Raw genomic sequence first — 17,063 nt, 5'->3', positions numbered from 1 at the left:
CGATGTAGGACTCGATCCCGGGTCTCCAGGATCACGCCCTGGGCCAAAGGCAGGCGCCAAACCGCTGCACCACCCAGGGATCCCGAGAATCTTTTTCTTGTTAAAGATTTTATTTATTTGAGAGAGAGAGAGAGAGCACGTGAGAGCATGAGCAGAGAGAAGGGCAGAGGGAGAGGGAAAAGCAGACTTCCCACTGAGCAGAGAGCCCAAAACAAGGCTCAATCCCAGGAGCCCCTTAGATATATAATTTTTTTTTTAAAGATTTTATTTATTTTTTCCTGAGAGACAGACACAGAGAGAGAAAAAGAGAGAGAAGCAGAGACACAGGCAGAGGGAGAAGCATGCTCCATGGGCCCCAACGGTGGGACTCGATCCCGGATCTCCAGGATCACGTCCTGGGCCGAAGGTGGTGCTAAACCGCTGAGCCACTCGGGCTGCCCTAGATATGTAATTTTAAAAGAATTATTATTTTTAAGATTTGAAAAATTTATTTGACAGAGACAGAGAGAGAGAGTGAGAGAGAGAGAGCCCACGCACAAGCAGGGGAAGCAGAAGGCAGAGGCAGAGGGAGAAGCAGGCTCCCCTCTGAGCAAGGAGCCCGATGCAGCACTCGATTTCATGACCCTGGGATCATGACCTGAGGCCGAAGGCAGACACTTAACCAACTAAGCCACCCAGGTGCCCCATAAAGTAATTATTTTTAGTATGTCCTAAGAGATTCTCTCTCTCTCTCTCCAGGGACCCCCTAAAAATAAATAAATAAATCTTAAATAAAATAAAAATTATGTATCTAGTTATACAGGAAAACCAATCAAATGATAAAAATGATAATCCTAAAACAAACTGAAAATACTTCATTAATTTCCAAAATTTCTACTATCAAGATATATTATGTTTAGAGAACTGGTAGATTCTTGGTTAATTCTTAAAAACTGCTGAATGACCTGAAAAGAAATTTAAACATGAAAAAATTCAGACAAATAATGAAATGGAAGACTCACCTATGAGAAATGTTAAATTTTTGGACAATCCTTTTTCCATTGGCTAACCAGATCTGTACATTAGTGATGGGTTCCAGGTTGTTTAGTTGAACAACAGACAAATTATTTTTATTCTCAACTTCAATACTCTTTGACTTAGAAACAATTTTTGGTGTGGCACTAAGAAAAGCCAGACAACAAAGTTAGATGAATATCGTTATTAAGCAGAACTTAATCACTGAACAATTACTATAAAACTTTTACATTAAGTATACCTTTTAGGAAGATTTTATTAAGTCACAGCTCAATAAAAACACAAAGATATAATATTACTTATGTCCATCATATATGATGAATGTAGGCACCTAATGAAATTATACATATCCAAGTAACTTGTAAGACTGTAGAGTGCTATGTAAACATATTGTGAGTAATTATTCAAATAATGTCTTACAGAATAGACAATTTTATAGGGCTGACATATCTGTAAACTTTACCTTTATGTACTATTCCCCAGATTAAAATTTCTATAAGAATTTAGAAGTTCTCAAAAACAAAAACAGGCCAAGAAAACAGAAAGAAAACAAAGGCAGGGGATCCCTGGGTGGCGCAGCGGTTTGGCGCCTGCCTTTGGCCCAGGGCGCGATCCTGGAGACCCGGGATCGAATCCCATGTCGGGCTTCCGGTGCATGGAGCCTGCTTCTCCCTCTGCCTATGTCTTTGCCTCTCTCTCTCTCTCTCTCCCTCTGTGTGTGTGACTATCATAAATAAAAAGAAAAAAAAAAAAAGAAAAAAAAGGCAGGGGGGAATGTGCTGGATAGCTCAGTTGAGTCTGAGCCCTGTATTTCTCTATAGAAATTAGTTCTTGTATTAGAAAGGGGAGCGGGGGGGGGGGGGGGGGGGAAGGAAGCAAAGTATATCCTGATTATTCTGAAAGTCACATCTGAATAATTTTATATGTGTGGATGAATATACAGATATCTTTATCAATCTGGATAATCTATGAGAATTCATAAGACTGACCACATATCTAACCTCTTTGTATACTGTCATAAAGCCTACTTAGAGGGCAGCCCAGCTGGCTCAGCAGTTTAGCGTCACCTTCAGCCCAGGGTGTGGTCCTGGAGACCCAGGATCAAGTCCCACGTTGGGCTCCCTGTATGGAGCTTGCTTCTGCCTGTGTCTGTGCCTCTCTCTCTCTGTGTATGTGTCTCTCATGAATAAATAAATAAAATCTTAGAAAAAAAAAAACGTGGGATCCCTGGGTGGCGCAGTGGTTTGGCGCCTAGGCGCCTTTGGCCCAGGGCACGATCCTGGAGACCCGAGATCGAATCCCACGTCGGGCTCCCGGTGCATGGAGCCTGCTTCTCCCTCTGCCTATGTCTCTGCCTCTCTCTCTCTCTATCATAAATAAATAAAACTGAAAAAAAAGGGATCCCTGGGTGGCGCAGTGGTTTAGCGCCTGCCTTTGGCCCAGGGCCCGATCCTGGAGACCTGGGATCGAATCCCACATCGGGCTCCTGGTGCATGGAGCCTGCTTCTCCCTCTGCCTATGTCTCTGCCTCTCTCTTTCTCTCTCTCTCTCTCTGTGTGACTATCATAAATAAATAAAAATTTTTAAAAAATGAAAAAAAAAAACCTAACCTACTTACATATGATGAAGACTGTAAATTTGACAGTTAAAGGCTTTGATAGGGATACTAACTTTATCACTCATTTTTTCATTTTTATTACTTCAAATTCAGATACTTATCACAGAATATAATGTGGAAGGCACTGGTAATTATAAAACGTACCCTATATTCAGAAGCTAGCATATGTACTCTGTAACATTAATGGCAATGCTCACGTAGTGGGTGCAAAGGAGAAAAAAGATTTGCCCATGAATTGCCTAAGGTCCTCAATAATCTAGGTCCTTTTAATTTGGTTACATCAAAAAAGACTCCATGATTTCTTTTTCTTCTTTTTTTTTTTTTTAAATTTTAAAGATTTTATTTATTTATTCATGAGAGAGATAGAGAGGCAGAGACACAGGCAGAGGGAGAAGAAGGCTCCATGCACCGGGAGCCCGATGTGGGATTCGATCCCGGGTCTCCAGGATCGCACCCTGGGCCAAAGGCAGGCACTAAACCACTGTGCCACCCAGGGATCCCCATGATTTCTTAATGTACTGTCAGTATATGTTAATTTACACTAAGGTAAATAAGAGTTAGGACTCCTCATAAAAGTTAACATGAAACATCTCATTTCCAATGAGAGAAATGATAATATAAAAAATACTGACAATATAAAATAATGACAAGCTGAATATTAGTCAAGATGTGTATGGAAAGGACAGATCACGAGCCTACTCACCTTCCCAGTCTGTGACCTTGCCCTGAGAAGGGCTGGAACACAGGCTTCGTGGACATACATACTTCATTTTTTTTGTCTTCAACTTTAACATCCACCTCCTCTTTATCAAAAATTCCCTGTAATTCCAAAGGTAATTCCCTTGAAAGGTAAAGAAACAAAGTAATAAAGCTCCCAACGTTTTTTCTTTCTCTGAAAAACTTACTTTGTACACAGAATTTAAAAATACATAGAAACAAGAGGCATATAATCTTCACAATAAAAACTAAATGTAATTTTAAATGTTTTAATTTTTTAAAGATTTTATTTATTTACTTATGAGAGAGAGAGAGAGAGAGAGAGAGAGGGGCAGAGACACAGGCAGAGGGAGAAGCAAGCCCCATGCAAGGAGTCTGATGCGGTACTCTATCCCTGAACTCCAGGACCACGCCCCAGGCCAAAGGCAAGCACTAAACTGCTGAGCCACCCAGGAATTCCCTAATATTTTTAATTTAGTTTTTTAAAAAGATTTTATTTATTTATTTGACAGAGAGTGAGAGAGAGAGCAAGCGGGGGAGTGGCAGAGAGAGGGAGAAGCAGAATCCCTGCTGAGCAGGGAGCCCAATGCAGGGCTTGATCAAAGGACCCTGGGATCATGACCTAAGCCAAAGGCAGACACGTAACCAACTGAGCCACCCAGGCACCAGTAAAGATTTTGTTTTTAAGTAATCTCTATACCCAATATGAGGCTCAAACCTACAACTCTGAGATCAAGAGTGGAGGCTTCAATGACTGAGCCAGCCATGTGCCCCCAAACTAAATGTTCTTAAAATAATATAGTCAAATAATATGAATACCAAGAACCAAAGAATACAGAGTAATTTTTAAAATTACAAATTCATGAACAGCTTGAGTTATGCAGTAGTACCTAGAATAGTATGAAAGTCATAAAATATTTGATGACTACTGCTAAATTTAAATAATTTGATCATTTTATAGGTATCTGAATAAAACTAAAAATGTGCTAGAAAAATCAGGCTCTCATTTCCATTTTTAAGTGAAAATATAAAAAATTAAAATATATGGGACGCCTGGGTGGCTTAGTGGTTGATCGTCTGCCTTTGGCTCAGGTTATGATCCCAGAGTCCAGGATAGAGTCCCACATCGGGCTCCCTGCATGGGGCCTACTCCCTCTGCCTATGTCTCTGACTCTTTCTCTGTGTCTCTCTCATGAATGGCTAAGTAAAATCTTAAAAAAAAAAAAAAAAAAAAAAAGATAGACTTACTCTAGATATAACAAAATCAAATATAAAACATGCAGAATTTTTAAAAAGTTTTTACATTTCATACTCAGAGAAAGATCAAAGTAAAAGAGATAGGATGTGGACTCAGTCTGGGGCTTTCTCTAGTATAGCAAGATGCTTCTCTTTGGAATAATGTAAACTTGAGATGAGCAGACTCCATCTGTTTGTGACTTTTTTTTTTTTTTAAAGTAATCTCTATGTCCAACATGGGGCCCAAGTCACAATCTCTTGGGCCCAAAACCCCAAGATCAAAAGTCACATGCTCCACTAACAGAGCCAGGCAGGTACCCCAAGCATGCAACTCTTGATCTTGGGGTCATGAATTCAAGCTCCATGTTGAGCCAAAAGCTTACTTAAAAACAAAACAAACAAAAACCCAAAACACTTTGGTGCTGCAACTCCTAGATTTTCTCTACATATACAGTAAAACTCCATATAATTATTTTTTCCACAGATGGTACTGATCTATATATACTATTCAGTATTCTGCAAACTGCTTTTTAAAAACAGTATACCATAGAAATCTTTTTACGTTAATACACAAACATTCATTTTTACCAAATGCATGCTATTCTGTTATAAAGTAGATTAAATAGAGACACCTGGGTGGCTCAGCGGTTGGGTGGCTGCCTTCAGCTCAAGTCATGATCCCGGAATCTGGGATCAAGTTTCCATCTGGCTCCTATGAACAGCCTGCTCCTCCCTCTGCCTGTGTCTCTGCCTCTCTCTGTGTCTCTCATGAATAAATAAATAAATCTTAAAAAAATAATAATAATAAAGTAGATAAAATGGCACAAAATGGTATAAAATATTTACATTTTTTGATTTGTAATAACTCTGTATATATTCTATTTGCATTTTATACATGTAACAAGTATCCCCAGTCCAGCACTTATCTTTTGACTACATTTAAATGTCTTTTGGTATATATGTTTTTAATAATTACATAATGAAATTTATCCATATTTTTATATTGCTTCTGGGATTCATGCCAACTATAGTTATATGCAATAATATGGATTTTTCCAAATGAAACATGCCTAAGATAATCCTTCTACTTACAAAAACTACTTATCCTTTTTCTTAAAGATTTTATTATTTATTTCAGAGAGAGAGAGAGAGAGAGAGAGAGAGAGCGCGCACAAGTACCTTGGAGGGGCAGAGGGAGAGGGAGCAGCAGGCTCCCCACCAAGCGGGAAGCCCAACTCAGGGCTTGATCCCAGGACCCCCGAGATCATCCTGGGCTAAAGGCAGACACTCAATTGACAGAGCCACCCTGGTAATCCTGCTTACCCTTTTTTGACAGAGTTCAAAAACTGCTGACTTGCACCATCAGTGTAACTTCTGAAATCATCATTGACTGTGAATCCATTTTTCCATAATTTTATACTTACATCAACCTGCAAAGCAATAAGAAACAAAATGTATTATGTTAATAAAACATACCAAGTTAAAGGTTTGAAAAAAAAATTTTTTTTAAGACTTTATTTATTCATGAGAGACAGAGAGAGAGAGAGAGGCACAAACACAGGCAAAAGGAGAAGCAGGCTCCATGGAGGGAGCCTGATGTGGGACTCGATCCCAGGTCTCCAGGATCAGGCCCGGGCTGAAGGCAGTGCTAAACCATTGAGCCATCCAGGCTGCCCTGAAAATTTTTTTTAAAGCTGAGATATAACTGACATATAACATTGTGTTAGATTTAGGTATCGACATAATGATTTGTAACTGCATATATTGCTAGATGATTACCACAGTTTAGTCAGTATCTATTATCAAACAAAACTACAATTTTTTTTCCAGTTTTACTGAGAAACATACACATATCACTATGTAAGTTTAATGCATACAGCATTATGGTTGGATTTACAGATATTGTGAAATGATTACCACAATAAGTTCAGCTCGATTCTATCACCTCATATAGATACAATGAAAAGAAAGAAAAAAATTTCTCCCTGTGATGAAAACTTCAAGGATTCACTCTCTTAATTTTTCTTATATCATAGAGCAGTGTTAACTATAGTCATCACATTGTGCATATCCCCAGTACTTATTGATAATTGGAAGTTTTGACCACCTTCTGCCAACCCTCACATCCTCTGTAAAATTTCATGTATCATTCTCAAGAGCAAACTTCATATATAAAATATCAAAAAATAATGTATATTGGGGTCTCTGGTTGGCTCAATCTGTAGAACATGAAGAGTCTCAATCTCCAGGTTGTGAGTTTGAGCTTCATGTTAGGCAGAGTTTACTTAATTCAAGATTACCTTAGGCAAAACACAGGACTGATTAAAAAGCTGTTTAAGAAGGTATCAGACCGGGCAGCCCGGGTGGCTCAGCGGTTTAGTGCCACCTTCAGCCCAGGGTGTGGTCCTGGAGACCCGGGATGGAGTCCCACATCAGGCTCCCTGCATGGACCCTGCTTCTCCCTCTGCCTGTGTCTCTGCCTCTCTTTCTCTCTCTGTCTCTCATGAATAAATAAATATTTTAAAAAACATGTTAGGGAAAATAACCTTAATAATGATGGTATATATTATTAGCACATCTACCTACCTAAGTACTAAGTGTGTAACAAATCCTGTTTAAAGTATTTTCCCTATATAAATTTAATTACTCCTCCCAAAACCTACACAAGGTAGGTATTATCATTATTCCTTTCATATAGACAGAAATAGAAACACAGAAGATTGATTAGATTGTCCAAAGTAGGGCAGCCCAGGTGGCTCAGTGGTTTACTGCTGTGTTCAGCCCAGGGACTGATCCTGGGGACCAGGGATCGAGTCCCGCATTGGGCTCCCTGCATGGAGTCTGCTTCTCCCTCTGCCTGTGTCTCTGCCTCTCTCTCTCTCTCTGTGTGTCTCTCATGGATAAATAAATGGAATCTTAAAATAAATAAATAAATAAATAAATAGTCCAAAGTCACACAGTTAATAGAGGGTGGAGCTGTGGGCTTGAATCCACACTTTTTTGTTTTTCCCTTGAGACCCCCACAGAGGGGGACCTGGGTCGCTGGCTCAGTCAGTTAAGGGGCTGACTCTTGGTTTTGGATCAGGTCATGATCTCACAGTTGTGGGATGAAACCCAAGTCAGGCTCTGTGCAGAATCTGCTTCAGATTCTCTCTACCTCTTCCTCTCATTCACTTTCTGTCTCAAATAAAATCTTTAAAAAAAAAAAAATAAAAGTAGGCTCCAAGCATAGCATGGAGCCCAGTATGAGATCAAGACCTGAGCTGAGGGGGATCCCTGGGTGGTTCAGCGGTTTGGCACCTGCCTTTGACCTGGGGCATGATCCTGGAGCCCCAGGATCAAGTCCTGCGTCAGGCTCCCGGCGTGGAGCCTGCTTCTCCTTCCGCCTGTGCCTCTGCCCCTCTCTCTCTTTCTATGTCTATCATAAATGAATAAATAAAATCTTAAAAAAAAAAAAAAAAACCTGAGCTGAGGTCAAGATTAGGACACTTAAGGGACACCTGGGTGGCTCAGCAGTTGAGCATCTGCCTTGGCCTCAGCATGTGATCCCAGTCCTGGGATCAAGTCCCACATGGAACTCCCTGCCAGGACCCTGCTTCTCCCTCTGTCTGTGTCTCTGCCTCTATCTCATGAATAAATAAAATCTTAAAAAAAAAAAAAAAAAAAAAAAACACTGAGAAAAAGGGTGGCTCAGTGATTGAGCATCTGCCTTTGGCTCAGGTTCTGATCCTGGGTTCTGAGTCCTACATGGGACTCCTGGGGTGAGCCCAGCTTCTCCCTCTGCCTATGTTTCTGCCTCTCTGTGTTGCACATGAATATATAAATAAAATATTTTTTAAAAAAACCACCACTGAGAAAAACAAACAAAACTGAAAAATACAGATGCCTGGATGGCTCACTTGGTCCAATTCTTTTTCTTAAGATTTAATTATTTGAGAGATAGAGAGCATGGGAGGGCTGGGGAGGGGGTGTGGAGGAAGTCCTGAGCAGACTACACGCTGACGGTGGAGTCCAATGAGGGGCTCAATCCCACAACCACCCCCCTCCCTCCACCGCAGATCATGACTGAAACTGATAGATACTTAAACCACTGCGCCACCCAGGTACCCCTAAGTGCCTAGACTCTTGATCTTAGCTCAGGTTTTCATCTCAGGGTTGTGAGTTCCAACCTCATGTTGGGCTCTACACACTGGGCATGGAGCCTACTTAAAAAAAAAAAAAAAGAAAGAAAGAAAGAAAAGAAAAAAAAAAAGAAACTTAAAAACAAAAATCTAAAATTGATAATACACTTGTATGGGAGAATATAATGTCTGAAAGGGAAGGAATATTCAGGGAACAAAAGAGCTCTTAGAAGCTGAAAATGAAAATTGAGTAAAAAGACTGAATATAAGATCAAAGATTCTAAGAGCTTTCAGGGAGTAATAACGTGGCACCTACAAAGGCTCAGATACCATGGGGCACCTAGATGGCTCGGGGTTAACCACTGACCTTAGTTTCAGCTCAGGTCCTGATTTCAGAGTCATGAATGAGATGGAGCCTCACAACAGGCTCACTGCTCAGCGTGGAGTCAGCGTGGGATTGTTTCTCTTCCTCTCCGTCTGTCCCCCCACCCACCCCCCCACTTGCCCATGCACACTCTCTAAGAATAAATCTTAAAACAAAAAACAAAATACCCCCCCACACACACACACAACAAAGGCTCAGATACCAGAACAGCATTCTATCAATCAAATGTGAGGGCAGCATAAAGGCAAATTTAGGCTTGCAAGGTTTTAAGCTATCTATTTCGAACGCACTCTTCTCACATATGCTGTTTTATATTTATAAAGTTGATCCAGGGATGCCTGGGTGGCTCAGCGGTTGAGCATCTGCCTTCAGCCCAGGGCGTGATCCTGGAGACCCAGGATCGAATCCCACATCAGGCTCCCTGCATGGAGCCTGCTTCTCCCTCTGCCTATGTCTCTGCCTGCCTCCTTCTGTGTCTCTCATAAATAAATAAATAAAATCTTAAAAAAAATAAATAAATAGAGTTGATCCAGTACTGGTTTCATCAAGGACATTTTTTTTTAAAGATTTTATTTATATATTCATGGGAGACGGAGAGAAAAAAGCAGAGACACAGGCAGAGGGACAAGCCAACTCCCCATGGGGAGCCCAATGTGGGACTTGATCCAGAGACTCTAGGATAATGCTCTGATCCGAAGGAGAACCAGGAGCTCAACCACTGAGCCATTGAGCCACGCAGGGGACCCCATCAAGGACACTCTTAATAGCAACTAGTGTGCCCCCCACCATGTGTAAGCAAAAACCACAATAATTCCTAGTATGGTTTGGTGTTACAGCCTTCATTCCTCCCAAGGCATTGGCAGTTTTACCCACCATTGCTTTTGCACTATCAGTGCAAAATCAACAGTGAAAAAGATAAATAATATCTTATTACTATGAAAACAGTTTGACCTTGTGGACCGAAAACATAGTCCCTGTTTTGAGAAACACTGGATGAGAAAAAAGTTATGGACATTTACCTGTTTCTTCTGTTCGGTGGGAGACATACATTTGGCACCAACCTTCTCAGCTTCCTCAAAAAGGCTGTCAACAAAATATTCACAATTTCTTTGTCGATCATCACTAAGAGGTTGGTTGTCAGATCCTGTTTCACAAACCCTAAACAAAAAAAGAAAATTAACCACTACTATAATGTTTCTAAAAATTTACATAAATTTCTAGGTAAAGGATCCTGAACTGAGAGATGCCTCCAGTTCCACAGTTTATTTTTTTTTATTTTTTTATTTATTTATGATAGTCACACACACACACAGAGAGAGAGAGAGAGGCAGAGACACAGGCAGAGGGAGAAGCAGGCTCCGTGCACCGGGAGCCCGACGTGGGATTCGATCCCGGGTCTCCAGGATCGCGCCCTGGGCCAAAGGCAGGCGCTAAACCGCTGCGCCACCCAGGGATCCCCAGTTCCACAGTTTAGACACACTTCTAACTTAAGATTCTAGCAGATATGTGACCTTGGGAAGTCATTACCTTTTTGGTCCGATCAGTGCTTTCCCAACTTCAGTCTACTGACAATTGGGGAGGGATAATTCTTTGCTGTGTAGGCTGCCCTGTGCATGGTAGGATATTTGGCAGCATCTATGGCCTTTATCCACTAAATGCCTGCATACTCCACCCACACCCATCTCCAGTGTTATAAAAACCAAAATCATCTCTAGACATTGCCAGATGCCCTCTGGTGGGGGGGGGGGGGGGCGGGGGGGCGTAAAATCTCACCAAAAATTTATTTAAAAAAATAATAATACTCTACTACTTTTTAAAATTGAGGGGATCCCTGGGTGGCGCAGCGGTTTGGTGCCTGCCTTTGGCCTAGGGCACGATCCTGGAGACCTGGGATCAAGTCCCACGTCGGGCTCCTGGTGCATGGAGCCTGCTTCTCCCTCTGCCTATGTCTCTGCCTCTCTCTCTCTGTGCGACTATCATAAATAAATAAAAATTAAAAAAATAAAAATAAAAAAATAAAATTGAGGTATAATTGACATATGTTAATTTCAGGTGTACAACATGATTCAATATTTGTATATATTGTGAAATGAACACCACAGTAAGTCCAGTTAACATCTAACATCATACAGTTACAGAAATTTCTTTCTTGCAGTGTTTTTAAGATGTAATATTTAAGCAACTTTCCAATATACAATAGAATATTTTTCACTATAGTTGTCATGCTGTAAATTACATCTTCATGATTTATAACTTGTTCCTTTTGACTCCATTCATTTTGCCTACCCCCATTTACTTTTTATTTTTATTTTTTATTTTATTATTATTATTTTTTTTACTCATGAGAGATACAGAGGGAGAGAGAGGCAGAGACACAGGCAGAGGGAGAAGCAGGCTCCATGCTGGAAACCCGACGTGGGACTCGATCCCAGGGCTCCAGGATCAGGCCCTGGGGCTGCAGACGGCACTAAACCGCTGTGCTACCAGGGCTGCCTCCCATCTACTTTTTTTTTTTTTTTTCCCATCTACTTTTTATTTTGCATTTTATCATCTAAGAAATATTACTGAAAATTTTGTTTAACAGAAAAGATGGCTTCTGACCAATCTTTTTAAAAGTCATACAGAAAGTTCATACATGTACTAAAATAGAACTTCTCAGATTCCATAAACAATATTTTTACAGCTCTGATACTGCGCCAGGAACTATAAGGTAGATACTCTTTCCCACATTTCTATAGGAAAGAAAATGAGTCACAGAAAGGTTAAGTCACGTGAGGTTACAACTAGTAAGTGGCAAAGACAGAATTCAAATCCTATGAATCTGCCTTCCAAGTCTATGCACCTAACCCATGATATGCTATGCTTCACTTAACAGCTAACATTTACTGAGCATTTATTAATATATTTTAGGAACTATTTTAACTACTTTACGTGGGTTAACTCATTTAATCCTTATAATGACTTAAAAGGCACATATTAACACATTAAAAAAAAGCTTAAGTAAAATAAATAAATAAAGAGGAGCGCCTGGGTGGCTCAGTTATCTGCCTTCAGTTCAGGTTGTGATCCTAGGGTCCTGGGATTATCCCCAAGTTGTTCTGGCTCCCTGCTGAGCAGGAAGCAGGCATCTCTCTCTTCCTTTCTCCTCTTGCACTCCCTCGTACACGCGCTTTCTCTTTAAAGAAAACGGTTAAGGGGATCCCTGGGTGGCGCAGAGGTTTGGCGCCTGCCTTTGGCCCAGGGCGAGATCCTGGAGACCCGGGATCGAATCCCACGTTGGGCTCCCAGTGCATGGAGCCTGCTTCTCCCTCTGCCTGTGTCTCTGCCTCTCTCTCTCTCTGGGACTATCATAAATAAAAAATTAAAAATTAAAAATTAAAAAAAATTAAAAAAAAAACTATTTAAAAAAAAAAGGTTAAGCAATTTGCTCTAGATCATAAAACTATTGGGAGGCAGAACTGGAAACTGAACCCCGTCTACCAATGCTTGTGCTCTTTATCACTGCATCAAAAATAGTCACTGCCATGTTACTATTAAAATGCTGAGGGATCCCTGGGTGGCTCAGTGGTTTAGCCCCTGCCTTTGGCCCAGGGTGTGATCCTGGAGTCACGGGATCGAGTCACGGGATCGAGTCCCACGTCAGGCTCCATGCATGGAGCCTGCTTCTACCACTGCCAAGTCTCTGCTCACTTTCCCTCTCTCTGTGTGTGCGTCTCTCTTGAATAAATAAATAAGATCTTAAAAAAAAAATGCTGACAATCGGGGCAGCTCGGGTGGCTCAGCGGTTTAGTGCCGCCTTCAGCCCAGGGCCTGATCCTGGAGACCCAGGATCCAGTTCTATGTCGGGCTCCCTGCATGATGCCTGCTTCTCCCTCTGCCTGTGTCTCTGCCTCTGTGTGTCTCTCATGAATAAATAAATAAAACCTTAAAAAGAAAAAAAAGAAAAGAGAGACAAGACACAGAACAGGGGGAAGGACAGAGGGACAAGCAGACTCCCTATTGAATGATAAGCCCAACTCAGAGCTCAAGCCCAGGATCACAAAGATCATGACCTGAGCTGAAGTCAGACATTTAACCAAATGAGCCACCCAGGGGTCCCTGGCTGCCTCCATCTTGACCTCACTTTCTAGTTGATTTCTTTCCAGATTGTTTCCTGGCTCAGCCAAAACACCCTGAGGGCAAAGCCCCTTAAGCAATAAGGACTACCCTGAGCCAGCAAAACCCAGCGCATAATTCACTCAAAGACAATGATCAATTTGACCTTCACTGCCTACCTGCACACACCCACCTACTTGTGCCCCACATTTTCCTTAAATAAACCTGGAAGTATTTTCCACACTCTGGAGACAGTCTGAAACACTAGTCTACTGTCTTTCCAACGTTGGCCTCCCTGAAATAAATTTCTTGTTTCACTACCACTCGTCTCTCTGCCTTTGGATTTTGTCAGTGGCCAGTGCCTGAAACCTGGTAAGTTTGGGACCCCACAGAATCAGGTGCTCTTGCACTCCTGTTTCCCAGCTCTAAGAAAGTAGTTTCCACATATTTACTAAGTAAAAAGCCAATAAGCCTGAGCATCCAAAATAGCTTTAGTCCTTTATCTATACCTATTTCATACGTAAATTCTACTAAACCTCTTGTTGATTCAAATCATTCAAACATTTATTGAGTTCCTACCTATAAAGTAGGTGGTAGGAAGATACAAAGATGAGCAAGAAATGGTCTGTGTTTTTAAAAGGTTATAAGTACAGTGTGTGGAGATGCATTATAAACAGCTCTATAGGGGATCCCTGGGTGGCTCAGGGGTTTGGCGCCTGCCGTTGGCCCAGGGGCTCAATCCTGGAGTGCTGGGACTCCCAGCATGGAGCCTTGCTTCTCCCTCCTCCTGTGTCTCTGCCTCTCTCTCTCTCTCTCTCTCTCTCTCTATGAATAAATAAAATCTTAAAACAAACAAACAAACAAACAGCTCTATGCCTACCAATTTGGTAACCTGAATGAAATGGACAATTCCTTGAAAGGGACAACCCACCAAAACTTACATTAAGGAGGAACGTGTACTATATAAAGGCTTGTATCTATTAAGAAAATTGAGTCAATAATTAATCATCTTCCCAAACAGAACACACTGGATACAAAAGATTTCACTAGTGGGTAGCTCAGTCAGTTAAGCTTAACTAACAAAACCATCAGCTCAGGTCACGATACCAGGGTCCTGAAGCAGGGAGCCTGCTTCTATCTCTCCCTCAGCCCCTCCTCCCACTGCTGTGAGCTCTCTCCCGCCTGCTTTCTTTCAAATAAATAAAATCTTAGAAAAATAAAAAAAAAGACTTCAGTAGCGAATTCTATCAAACATTTTTTTAAAAAGATTTTATTTATTTATTCATAAGAGACACAGAAAGAAAGAAGCAGAGACACAGACAGAGGGAGATGCAGGCTCCATGTAGGGAGCCCAATGTGGGACTCAAGGATTGCATCCCGAGCCAAAGGCAGATGCTCAATCGCTGAGCCACCTAGGCGTCCTTCTATCAAACATTTAAGGAAGAAATGATATCAATTTTCTACGATCTCTTCAAGAAGATAAAAGAGGAAGGAACCACTTCTATCTCCGACTCTTGGTTTTGGCTCAGGTCATGATCTCTTGGGTGGTGGGATGGAGCCCCACATCGGGTTCCCTACTCAGCAGAGTCTACTTGGGATCCTCTTTCTCCCACTTACCCCTTACCTCGTTCATGTGTGCACACTCTCTTCCATCTCTCTCTAAAATAAATAAATAAATCTTTAAAAATAAAAAAGTAAATTAAGCCAGACAAAGACATTTCAAGAAAGGAAAACTCAAACAGTATTGATGTAGTTTTTGAATGTCGGTGAGGTCCAGAGCCGATGACCAAGAAAAAATTCTTGAAATGTTTCTGGTGCAAAAATGATTTTTTTTTTAAGATTTATTTATTTATTTATGAGAAAGAGAGAGAGAGAGAGAGGCAGAGACAGAAGCAGGCTCCATGCCGGGAGCCCGATGCGGGACTCAATCCCGGGACTCCAGGATAGCGCCCTGGGCCAAAGGCAGGCGCCAAAACCGCTAAGCCACTCAGGGATCCCCCCAAAATGGTGATTCTTATTAAAGCACAAGGACAGGATCTACAGAAAGAGCTACTGCACCAGGGTTGTGAGTTGTGACTAAATATATACTGGGGAGTTGGGGGAGGTAAGAAAAAAGGTAGGTTTTCAAAAGAACTTTCATATGCTAAAGAGGACCTTTTCTCAGTCAAGTTAAGGTTATTTTTCCCTCTAGTGAAGTATTAACATTAAGATAATTGGGGAGTTTCCTTTTGAAGTTAGGTTATTGATAAGAATGCTTTTCAAAAAAAATTTTTTTTTTCACTTATTTGAGAGAGAGAAAGAGAGAGAGAACATGAGCAGGGTGAGGGGCAGAGAGAGAAGCCAACTCCCAGATGAGTAAGGAGCCCAATGTAGGGGTCCATTTAGGACCCCAGGATAACGACCTGAGTGGAGGCAGCTGCTTAACCCGACAGAGCCACCCAAGTGCCCAAGAATGCTTTTTTCTTGTAAATGACTAAGACATTTATAAACTGATGGGAGACTCAAGGACTGTGATCTCTGTTAGTTAACCATTTGTTTTTTCCTTCCCTTAGTTTTAGGGCAGCCAGGAGTGCCTGAGGAATGTCACACACATCCCACCTGGGAGTGGGGGTGGGAATTGCGAGGCGTCAGCTTTGCCCTTAGCTTGCCTTGTGCTCCTCATCAGTATCTCTCATGAACATAGATGCAAAAATCCTCACTGCAACCAGTTATGCAAGGCTGATCTAACATTGAGAAAATCAATTAATAAAATCCATCACATCACCACACTAAAGAAGAAAAATCACGATCACACCAACAGATAAAAAGCATCTGACAATATTCAATACACATTCTTGATTAAAAACTCTCAGCTAGGGGGCAGCCCAGGTGGCTCAGTGGTTTAGCACCACCTTCAGCCCAGGGCCGGATCCTGGAGACCCCGGATCAAGTCCCACGTCGGGCTCCTTGAATGGAGCCTGCTTCTCCCTCTGCCTGTGTCTCTGCCTCTCTCTCTCTCTCTCTCTCTCTCTCTGTCTCTCCTGAATAAAGAAATAAAATCTTAAAAAAAAAAAAAAAAAAAACTCTCAGCTAGGGATCCCTGGGTGGCGCAGCGGTTTGGTGCCTGCCTTTGGCCCAGGGCGCGATCCTGGAGACCCAGGATTGAATCCCACATCGGGCTCCCAGTGCATGGAGCCTGCTTCTCCCTCTGCCTATGTCTCTGCCTCTCTCTCTTTCTCTCTCTGTGACTATCATAAATTTAAAAAATTTAAAAAAAATTTAAAAAAATAAAATAAAAACTCTCAGCTAACTAGGAACAAGGAAGAATTCTCTCAACTTGATAAAAAACATTACAAAAAACCTACAGTGAACATCATACTTTAAGACAAGAAACTAGATGCTTTCCCCCTAAGATCAGGAATAAGACAAAGATGCCCTTCTCACCACAACTCTTCAATGCCGTACTGGAAATCCTAGCTAAACCAGTTAGACAAGTAAAGGAAATAAAAGGTATACAGATTGGGAAGGAAGAAATAAAACTCTTTGTCTGCAGATGACATGACTATCTGTCTACACAGAAAAATCCCAAATAACAACAACAAACTCCTGGGACTAATAAGCAATTTTACCAAAGCAGCAGAATACAAGATTAATATACAAAAGCCAAGTGCTTTCCTATACACCATCAATAACAACTGGTACACGGAATTAAAAGCACAACACACCTAGCTGGGCTCAGTCGGAATAGTACTCAACTTCTGATCTCAGGGTTGTGAGTTCAAGCCCCATATTGGGGATAGAGATAAACTTAAACAAATAAAAGTACAACACTATATGCATCAGCTCCATTTGTCAAACCCCATAGAACTGCACAATACAGAAAATGGGCCCACGACTA

At 41.4% G+C, this 17,063-nt stretch overlaps 1 protein-coding gene across 5 annotated transcripts in view; it reads right to left on the bottom strand.

Annotated features, from left to right (window-relative positions):
- The window catches only part of UBXN2A (UBX domain protein 2A), a 44,657-nt gene that overhangs the window by 10,531 nt on the left and 17,063 nt on the right, over window positions 1–17,063 (bottom strand). For 4 of the 5 annotated variants that reach the window (XM_025454546.3, XM_049095634.1, XM_025454545.3 and 1 more), the window contains 4 exons: window positions 10,111–10,249; window positions 5,909–6,015; window positions 3,336–3,473; window positions 1,002–1,160 (listed from right to left, as the gene is read on the bottom strand). In XM_025454546.3, the coding sequence (XP_025310331.1) occupies window positions 1,002–1,160; window positions 3,336–3,473; window positions 5,909–6,015; window positions 10,111–10,249 (543 nt within the window). The remainder of the gene's footprint in view (window positions 1–1,001; window positions 1,161–3,335; window positions 3,474–5,908; window positions 6,016–10,110; window positions 10,250–17,063) is intronic. The other variant, XM_049095635.1, reaches the window with a different exon arrangement.

This window comes from Canis lupus, chromosome 17 (genome assembly GCF_003254725.2).
Source record: "Canis lupus dingo isolate Sandy chromosome 17, ASM325472v2, whole genome shotgun sequence".
Classification (NCBI taxonomy): Eukaryota; Metazoa; Chordata; class Mammalia; order Carnivora; family Canidae; genus Canis; species Canis lupus.
The sequence above is the reverse complement of the archived record's forward strand: the minus strand, read 5'-3'. Positions and strand labels throughout refer to the sequence as shown.